Raw genomic sequence first — 11,108 nt, 5'->3', positions numbered from 1 at the left:
GCAAAGGTATAAAGTCGTCAGCTATCAATCTCTTAATTTTATTAGATTTAGGTTTTCCATATGAGGGATCAAGTTCCCTGAACCGATTATGATTGGGGGGGTCAACCCCATTCATGTTGAAATCCGAAAGTCTCTTCACTCTTTTAAGATTCTATCAATTAAAACAAATCAATAAACAAAAATACAAATTTATCAATCAAAATTAGACAAAAAAAAGTTCCAGTAGCCTTCCAATAACAAAGTATGCAATCGCCCGATATAACACACCGATAATAATGAAAACGATGTTGACACGGCGAGTGCCCGGCAAAGACTGAATTAATAAATATATTTTTCCATTTGCCTTAAATAAAGTAGTTTATTTTTTAAGAGCATAGCATGACACTGTACTTATAGATATCTGCTACAACTTTGTCATATTACCACCTCATCCGCCGTCATCTGGCTACAGATAATAAGTGTTCGGGGTGAGAGGTCAGGTCGGGGGAGTCCGTGCTTTAGTTTTGTCCGACACTGTATATTAAAATCGATATGCTATAAATTTTAAATTAAATATAAAGCAGGTGTTTTCTAACGGCCAGCAACGCGGACCGGGTTCAGCTAGTAATTTTATAAATTTGTCGGATGTCAATACTAAAATTCCTAAAACGGGGAAAATGTGATATGAGATATCTAAAAAAAAACTCAGTGTGATAGTAAAAAACTTTGTAAGTATTTAATAAACATATAGAGTTATACAAATACCAACCTTTTTTGAGAATCGGTGCTTTACCTTTATAGAATTTTTTACTCAAACGTATTTTTTTTTTTAAATTGACCAATTTTTGATAGGCCTGGTGGGTTCGCTTAAGGGAACCAAATTTTACTTTACACGCTTTTGCATTTAATTCTCTTTCCTGATCATATAAAAATTCTATATACATATGTAGTTCCGAAAAAAATTTTTTTCTACAAAAGGAAAAAAATATATGGCCTTTTTTGTTCCAACATATTCCAACGATATAACTGTTAGCAAGTTTTTTTATTTAGAATTTAATCGCCAAAATAAAAATAAATGTCGATCCTCTGTAGGCCCGCCATATCTAAAAAACCATAAAAAGATCGAGCAAAATTAAAAAAAAACAAGTAAGAGTGCTATATTCGGCTGTGCCGAATCTTATATACCCTTCACCAAATTATACTTCAAAATTTTAAATATTTTTAGGTAAACAAAATTTAATTTTTTTTCCAGTTGTTTTTTGAATTTTTTGAAAAAAAAAATTTGTCGATTGTTATTTTAAATTTAATTATTTTTTTTTTTAAATTTAAATTTTTTTTTTTTAAATTTTAAAATTTTTTTTTTTTTTAAATTTAAAAATTTTTTTTTTGTTTTTTCAATTTTTTTTTTTTTTTAAAAAAAATTCGGGTTCAAAATTTTTTTCCCGATTTTGACCCATTGTAGGTCCAACTTACTATGGTCTTATATACGTCGTTGCAAATGTCTTTGAAATATCTATCATTAGATATCCATATTGTCTATATTAATGTCTTAGTAATCCAGATATATGTAGGTAAAAAATAGGTCAAAAATAGAGGTTGTCTTGGTTTTTTCCTCATATCTCAGCCATTTGTGGACCGATTTTGCTGATTTTAAATAGCAAAATTCTCGAAAGCATGTCTGACCGAATTATTGAAGATTTGGATCCCGAAGATATCTGGGGTCTTCAGAAAACTGATTTCAACAGACAGACAGACGGACAGACAGACAGACAGACAGACAGACAGACAGACAGACAGACAGACAGACAGACAGACAGACGGACATGGCTTAATCGACTCCGCTATCTATAAGGATCCAGAATATATATACTTTATAGGGTCGGAAATGAAAAATGTAGAAATTACAAACGGAATGACAAACTTATATATACCCTTCTCACGAAGCTGAAGGGTATAATAAATCAATCAAACCTAATAATAGAGATAACCTACACATGTAAGCGTATTTTGTGTAGATATTCTCAAGGACTATTTTAAGTTTCAGCTCATTCATAATAATAAATGGATTTTTGGCGATGTTTTAAAAAAAATTTAGACCCTAGGTGACCAACATTGCGCTAGAAAGCTGAACAAACGTAAGTTAACTTTCTGCATTATTTTACATAAATATGTAGATTTATTTTAATTATAAAGTACAGTAATTTAAATCTTTTGAAGATTACCCTTATATCTCCTTTGGGTCAAAGTGACCCACAAACTATATTATCTCTAAAATTCGGAAAAAATTAAATTTCTTCAGTTTTTGTAAAAAATAAATAATTATTTTTACAATAGAATGCAAAAAATCGAAATATGTATGTAATTGTCGTTCTAATGAGATAAAAAAACAAAAATTGGTTAAAAAATTTTAAAGTTATTACAAATTTTCCAGACTAGGAGAGAGGCAGCTTTAAGCAGTGCAAGTATAACAGGCAATCAGCATATACATAGTATTGTAGTAGAATTATTTGTCAGGTGGGGAAAATCATAAAGAAACAGATTAAATAACAAAGGCTCCAAGACGCTCCCCTGGGGCAGTTTTTTATCTGAACTCTGAATGAACGGTTCGAGAAATAATTTTGGAATAATTTTATCAAGAATGGGTCAACTTCCAGCTCAATCAATTTGTATAAAATACCCATATGAAAGGCTGTATCAAACCCTTCTCAATATCAAGAGATATCGCCACAGTACATGATTTTTCGTGCAGATGACGAACTTGGGTTAATAATAAATTCACTTTCCACCTTTGCTAGAACAAGAGGGATATCGATCGGAAATCATTCATAGTATTGCTATCTGCCATTTTCTTAAGTGGAATAATTTTCGCAGATTTCCATACTTCTGGAAAATAGCAGTTGTTGATTAAAACAAGATCAGGAAACCTTTTGATTAAGAAATTAGACACACCATCAAAACCAGAGGATTTTTTATTGTTTAGCCCATTAATTATATTTTTAACCTTTTGCAAGCTTTATTGTCCAAAAACTTAAACAGAATGTTAAACTGATAAATATGTGGCAACGCAGCATTTGTATATGAAGTAATTCGATGGTCCAAGTCACTAACGGTGAATTGAGGGATAACTTTCCTGTAAATGCCAGAATAGTATTCCTTAAAATTATCGGCTATTTCGACGAAAAATGTCGTGGGTTATTTAGGATAATTTGCTCCCATTGCAAATCTATTTCAAATTTTATTGGAAAGTTGTCCGAGAATGTTGGGTAACTATATATTCTTAAGTTGGAAGTTCCAGAGTCAGTAAAATGTGGACTAAGGAGAAAATGGTCCATAAAGGAGAGGACATTAGGTTAAGATGGCGCAGTATAACAAATATGTGAAACATCCAATGAGTGATCAATTAACCAGTCATTTAAAATTCTACCATTGCAGTTCTCAAATGAGTCGCCCCAACTTGGATGTATGACGTTTAAATCCCCACCCAGTATGAATCCATCAAAATTACCAGCTGTCTGCAACAATTTATCAAGACCATCATTAAGTTTAGACGTAGAAATATTGCATGGAATTCTCCTCCATGAATTATCCATATTTAGTTCTTTTGGATTTAATTTAACTTTTATATTTGTATCAGTAAAGTTTATAATATTGTATGCAATAGATTTTTTGATTGCTAGACCCACTCCAAGAGTCCAGTTGTCTTATTATAAGACTTATATATACAAAGTAAGATCCTCTTAATTGTAATCTTTGGTTGTTACGTAAATGACATTCTTGAAGAAATCTATTTTAGTCAAGTCAATTTTGTCGACAAGTGAGCTTACATTGAATGTGAGAAAATTCAAATGTCTATGGAACATAATTGTCATTTACTTTTTTAAAATCCGTAAGAACTTATCCTTCGCTTCATTTTTCTGCATATTCTTATAATCATTCAAGAATTTAAGAATTTCTTGTTCCAACTTTAGTTCCTCAGGTTCATGAAAGAATTTTGACAATTTTAAGAATTCCTCTACAATTGGGGACCACCTATTTTTGGAATTATCATTTAAATTGAATTGAAAAAAGCTTGCAAAAGTTAAACCGGGTGAAACCGTGGTGGATTTTATTGCTTTGCTAACATTACTACTTACTAGGGTATTCAATTAATCTGGTTTCTGGTTTAATCGGTTAATCGAGCAAATAATTAATCGAGGTTTAGATTTATTCGGTTAATAATCGGTTAATTTAAAATTATTCGATTAACCGAATAATTTCTATTTTCATTTTAAATTTGAAATACAACAACGAATTTTGTGTACAAAAACATAAAAAAACAGCAAATAAGGTATTTGAGATCATTTTTGTAAACATATCGCCTATTTGCTGCAACAACGTCCTAACTTGAAATCCGTGTTTTATGAACTGAGTAATACATAGTTCATTAATCTTTAATTTTGTGTGAAATTGTTTTTTTGTTGTAAACATCAAAATTCAAATTCATGTTTTCTCGTATATTTGATAAGTAAAAATTTGGGTTAAATACAGATTAGAAAGATATTAACATCTACTATTTATATTTCTGAAATCGCATGATTTGTTGAAAATTTATTTAAGAAATAGTAAAATGTCATAAAATATTCAAAGACGTTTTTCTCGAAACGACTTTTTTTGGATTATGACGTTGTTGCAGCAAATGAGCGATGTGTGAGTTTTTTAGGGTTTTAGTGAGATCTTCTGAAATAATATTTTATAAAAAGAATATAATTTAAACGATTTTTTTCTTTAGATTTAATAAAACTTTTCTTGGAAAAATACTCTCTCGCTGATTGTATATGTTGGAGAAATCAAAAGCATGCTAAAGAATATTCCTTTTTGGATTGTTTTAGATTTTGATTAATTTAATAGTTTCGTTTAGTTATGGTAAAAGACTAATTTCAAAAAAAAATTTCGTCTATACATGTAAATACAAACAAATTTTCAAAGACATGTAAATTAAATATGTCAGTTGTTATACATACTCACTAATCATGTTTATTGGATGTTCAAAAATATTTAATTTTAATTGTATTATTGAAATTTAAAGTGCAAAAAAAAAGGAATTTCGGTTAATCGACACAAATTAATCGGTTTATTTGTTATTTGAAAATCGGCAATTTTAAATTATTCGAACAGTTTACCGTCCAAAATTAATCGGTTAACCGATTAACGGTTAATCGATTGAATACCCTACTACTTACTAGCAATTTGTCTTTCCGAGCTTTATCCATGCGTTCAAGTTTACCCTTTATATATTTTTTATAAGCGACACAGTCTCTCACACAGTTAACGCAGATCCGTTTTAGTTTTGTGCTTGAGATAACCCACAATCACCCGGAGGATGAGATGTGTACATTTTACACATTTAAAATCAGAGTTACAATTTCGTGCAACATGACCCCAGAGCTGACATCTATGGCATTGTATTTCATGGTTCTTTTCGGTTTTTCCCATATCACAGTTTGATTTAGTAAGCATTTAACGTGAGTAATATCAGTTAATTTCTTTACAGGTGCAAGAACAACGAGGAACAGACCAGTATCCACTTTGTTTTTCTTTAATAGTGCAATTGTAAATTTATTAATATTGTTTACAGTGTCTGGGACCAATTGGTCTAAAGCACTTTTAATTTCTTGTACATCCATCTTATAATACAAGTCAAGCAAAACCAAATAAATTTGTTTAAATTCCTTAGGAGTGATAGAATATGATATTATTTTTTCTCCCTAAGGAGGGCCATCATCGCATTATGAACAACTGGGTCTTCAATATAAAGTTTACTCTTTTGTTTATTTACATTTCAGATAATTTTAAATATACTCTGAAAGTTTTATTAAAATCGGAACCCTTAAATCGTGAAAATCAAAGGTGAAAATTTTCAATATTTTAAATTTATAATGGAAATACATATGTATGTATAGCGAAATGTTATATTTTTTTGGTATGAATTTATTTTGGATTTTATCTTCTTTTTTGTAAAATTTTACGAATATTGGACTTTCTCATAATGAAATCCGAAGTCCTGAAATTAATTTTTGTGCAATAGTACCTTCGTCAAAGTTTCTTGGAATGACCCATGGCAAGAATTGCGATGCGCCTTTGTACATTTTTTCTACCGTCTACAATTTGATTCACACTAATATGAGGAGACGCAGAACAAAAGGTAGTTTTTTGCATATTTAGAATTTTTTGGAAATTGAGTTTTATTTATTTCGCCCACTTAAAAAACTGCATGAACCTGAAAAAGGTAACAAGTTTCTTACTTATCAATAGATACATCTAGCTGCCATAAGTCACCACATTAAATGTTAAGGATGTTTTATATAAAACCATTTTAATATCGGAAATAGAACCTTTTGTTAAAAAATAAAGAAAACAAGTAAGAGTGCTATCTATATATACACATCTGCTCAAAATAATAGATACACGTAATTGGAAAAAATTTAAATGGCGGTAACATTGAAAATTTCCTCGCAAGCGTTAAGAATACATCATATTATTAAAATTTCTATCTGGCAATGTCATGTCAGTCAAAAATCTGGCAACTATTTGCTTTCATGTTGATTTTTAAAAACGAATTTATTTGAATTACAAAAAATTATTTGCTCATAAAAATAGATACACATCAGTAATTTGTAATTTGTTTATAGGTATACAATTTTTTTTTTGTGCAATTTTTTGTTCCTATTTACGTGAAACAGTAAGTATAATTTAAATTTTAGCAACAATTTTATAAAAAATAGGACTCTTTTGAAGAAAATGGGACGAAATCATCATTGTACCGAAGATGAGAAAAAAATTGTTCAAACGATGAGAAATCAAGGAAAATCATTACGGGAAATAGCAAAGAGCATAGGAAGATCTTTACATTTTGTCCAAAATGCTTTATCTAAAAAACAAAAAAGAGAAACTCGCGGTAGACCAAAGAAAACCAGTCCAGAAACAGATAGGCGGATCGTCCTTATGGTTAAAAAAGACCCATTCATATCATCGAAAGCTATTTCTGCGGAGCTATGTAACGAAATCAGTCCACAAACAGTTCGTCGTCGTCTTTTACAAGCTAAATTGCCGAGAAGAATTGCCAGAAAAGTGCCACTAATGCGCCAAAAAAATATCAAGACAAGATTAGAATTTGCTAAAGAGCACTTACAATGGTCCGGGTGTGAAGGCGAAAAAAAATGGAGAAATATTTTATGGAGCGACGAAACAAAAATAAATTTGTTTGGAAACGACTGCCAAAGAAATGTACGCCGACCAAAAGGAAAAGAATTCCACGTTAAATTTACAAAAAAGACGGTAAAACATGGCGGGGGAAACATAATGGTTTGGGGTTGCTTTTCATGGAATGGTGTTGGTCCGATATTCCGAATAGAAGATACCATGAATGCTAGTGGGTATAGAGACATATTGGAAAACGTAATGCTTCCATATGCATCGGAAAATATGCCATTAATATGGACATTCCAGCAGGACAACGACCCAAAACATAGTTCAAGATTAGTTAAAAACTGGTTCTTGGAGAATAACGTACCTGTTTTAAGCTGGCCCAGCCAATCCCCTGATTTAAACCCAATAGAAAACATGTGGAGTGAATTAAAGATAAGGCTTTCGAAGGAAGTTTTCAAAAATAAAGACGATTTATGGGAGAAAACGCAAAAAATATGGTACGAGAAGTGTCAGAACTTGATATCCAGTATGCCCAGAAGAGTGGAGAAAGTTTTACAAAACTAAGGTGGATATACTGGATACTAGCTTTACTTTAATAATAAACTAATTTTTTTAAGATAAAATTTATTAGCTTTTGTTTAATAAGAATTTTTAAAAATGTATCTATTATTATGAGCACCAAATTTTTCGAAATTTAAGAAATTTAATTTACTTTATAATATTTATTATTAATTATGAAATATTTTGTTTTTGTTTTTTACTCTCCTTTTAACTATAAATAAAAATCGACTGAATTTTTTTTATAATTTTACAATATACCATTATTTTTTTTTCGTTTTTAAAAAATTAATTTTGGTGTATCTATTATTTTGAGCAGATGTGTACTTATATAATCTTATATACCCTTCATTCAAATTTTAAATATTTTTAGGTAAACAAAATTTTATTTTTTTTCTAGTTGTTTTTTTCATTTTTTGGAAAAAAATTTTTTTCGATTGTTATTTTAAATTTTTCAAATTTTTTTATAAGTACTAGAGAAAGTACTCTACATTAGCGGTATTCAGAATCTTGTGTAAATGGTCTAGCATCATTGCAAATGCAAAATTATACGGTAATCCAGTAACAAAATACACACAAAAACTTATACGATTTTGCATTTGCAATGCCGCAAGACAATTTCCACAAGATTGTGAATACCGCTATTGTAAATACCGCTAATGATTTCATGTATCGTGATTTAGTTTTAATTTATGCAATACAATGTGTTCCCTTCCATGTAAAACATGTCTTCAAAAATATATACAAAATTCCATATGTATACTTGACATACCACTAAACTTTTGTGTAAATTTATTGTTAATAATAAAAATATAGACTTGTTTAAAATAAAAATTTTCAAGAACTATGTAAGTATTCGGGTATTTCTCTTTTTAAATAAAGTCAGGTTATATCATTTCAACCATTCATTTATTTAAATTTTCTTCTTGCTTATTAGTATTATCATTATTTGCTATTTCGTTTTTGTCTACATTGAAGTCTGGTGCTGAATTTGATACCTTATTAAAATCTTCATTTTCTGTTCCTTTATTTTCTTCAATTTCCGGCTCTGAATCATTGCTGTTCTCATCCTCACTAGCAACATTGTCTTTTGCATCAGACTGTTTTGTCCTTTTACCACGACCTTTCTTTTTTAAACGTTTTGCTCTCTTTTTTGCGGTTTTTTCTTCAGATATTCTACGATTGTCTTCAATTTTTTGTTGATATTCATCATCCAATAGTTCTTGATGACTTTTTGATTGAATCATTTTTTGTCTCGCATATTCCTTTCTACGTAAATGACGATACACATGAAATTCACCGGAACCTGCACCAGCGCTTGAGCCCATTACATTTCGAACGAATGTCGGTACGCTTTGCATGAAATCTTTATCCCTTCTATGTTCTGGAATGATTACAGGTTTATCCTAAATTAAAAGTATTAAATATAAAAATTCGATCTGAATTTGCCACAGATTAAGTCAGAACTTACCGGATTTTTCATAAGTTTCTCCAATTTTAAACGTTGTAAATCAAGAGCAGATTTAATAATGGGTTTAACTTTCTTTTCTTCATCGCTATTATTTGTAGAATCATGTTTTACCTTGGATTTTATTTCAGGCTCTTTGATTAAATTTTTAATAAGAGACATTTCTAAATTTCTTCGCAAATAAACTATTCAAAACAAAATATTCAGTCTTGTTTATTTATCGCCGTGAACAAAACAAGATTTTTTTAAAAATAAATCAACCGCATTAAATATTTTGTTAATATAGAAGGTGACGACCAAGGCGAATTAATAGAAGGTGACGACAGAACTACAACAAATACATCATATACAAAAACAACAGGTACTTTGTTTTTGTATAAAGATAAGTGAACTGTCAAAGTAGCCTGTGGTTGTTTTCGCTTTTGTATTTGTTGTATTTTTCGCCACAACACACACAAGTAAATTGACAGTTCACTTGTCTACACAACTGAATAAAAACAAGTAACAGAGCTATATTCAGCTGTGCCGAATCTTATATATCATTCACCAAAGTATAACTTAATTGTATGTTGAAAAAAATAACAACAAAAAAAAAACAAACACACTCAAATACATACAAAATATGCACGCGTGTGTTTGATTTGTAATTCTCATTTCATTCCACATTGTAGATTATACCCAAGGCGTATTAAAAGGCGAGTGCGTCCCGGCAACAAATACAACAATGCAAAAACAACAGGCAATTTGTTTTTGTTAAAATGTACGGTAAATGTCAAAATCAAGGCGAATTAAAATATAACTGTTATTTACAATAACAAATGTAAACATAACCCTAAGTCTCCACGTAGCAATTTTTATTGCTAAGCTCAAGCAATAACGTCGGCAGAGCAACAGCAGAGTGATTGCTGATTGCTTTAGGTGGAGAAAACGTTCGTCACAAATACAAAATTTTCAAAGCGAGAAGTTCTATGAAAAACTGTGGTTTATTTTACGTTAAATGATTTTTTCATTAATTTCTTTGTTTTTTTGTTTGTTTTGGTTCTTAAATAAATTAAATATGGATGAATTAATCGCATCGAATCATAGAAAGAAGAAATTTTACATTAATGACAACTGAACTGACAGCTTATTGCTTAGCAATAATTGCTCAGACAATCAGCAGAGCAATCATTGCGCAATGGATTGCTACATATGGCAATTTGCGGTCTACACTCGCAAATTTCATTGACGCAATCAAATTTGACAATTGCAGCAATAAATATTTCTACGTGGAGACCTAGGGTAAACAAAGTTTGACATATAGCAAGGCGTATTTAACAAGGTGACAGCAGTGGCGAATTGAAATAAATACAGGCGAATTCACTTATTTTTTATATATAGAATTTGACATACGGGCGTACGGGCGAATATTTTTTATATATGTAGTTTGACATTTGTGCGTGCTATTTCTATAATCAGCTGTGCTGCCGATGGCACCTTATTAAATGCACCTTGAACAAACCAGTGTAATATTTATTGCTTCATTTCATGTGAAGGATCAAGGCGAATTTATAGAAGGTGACGACAGAACTACAACAAATACAAAAACAACAGGTACTTTGTTTTTGTAAAAAGATAAGTGAACTGTCAAAGTTGCCTGTGGTTGTTTTTGCTTTTGGGTTTGTTGTATTTTTCGCCACAACAAACACAAGTGAATTGACAGTTCACTTGTCTAAACAACTGAATAAAAAAAATAATCAGCTGTTCTTCTGTCGTCACCTTCTATAGATTCGCCTTGTGAACTATGATAAAATGTTCGATGATGAGTTCAAACGAGTGGAGAAACAGAAGAAATTGAATATAAAACAACAGGAAACAAGTGGACGCATTAAAAACAAATATATATATTAGGGTCTATAGCTGAAACAAAAGGTCGACT

General features: G+C 30.4%; 1 protein-coding gene across 1 annotated transcript; it reads right to left on the bottom strand.

Annotated features, from left to right (window-relative positions):
* Window positions 1-8,609: 8,609 nt before the first annotated feature.
* LOC135960443 (PRKR-interacting protein 1 homolog) lies at window positions 8,610-9,397 on the bottom strand. The gene is made up of 2 exons (XM_065511736.1): window positions 9,194-9,397; window positions 8,610-9,128 (listed from the first exon to the last, which is right to left on the bottom strand). Exons 1-2 carry the CDS (start codon window positions 9,350-9,352, stop codon window positions 8,628-8,630), a joined length of 660 nt encoding a protein of 219 aa, XP_065367808.1. The 5' UTR covers window positions 9,353-9,397; the 3' UTR covers window positions 8,610-8,627.
* Window positions 9,398-11,108: the final 1,711 nt, after the last annotated feature.

The sequence above is a fragment of the Calliphora vicina genome, chromosome 5 (assembly GCF_958450345.1).
Source record: "Calliphora vicina chromosome 5, idCalVici1.1, whole genome shotgun sequence".
NCBI classification, from domain to species: Eukaryota; Metazoa; Arthropoda; class Insecta; order Diptera; family Calliphoridae; genus Calliphora; species Calliphora vicina.
The sequence above is the reverse complement of the archived record's forward strand: the minus strand, read 5'-3'. Positions and strand labels throughout refer to the sequence as shown.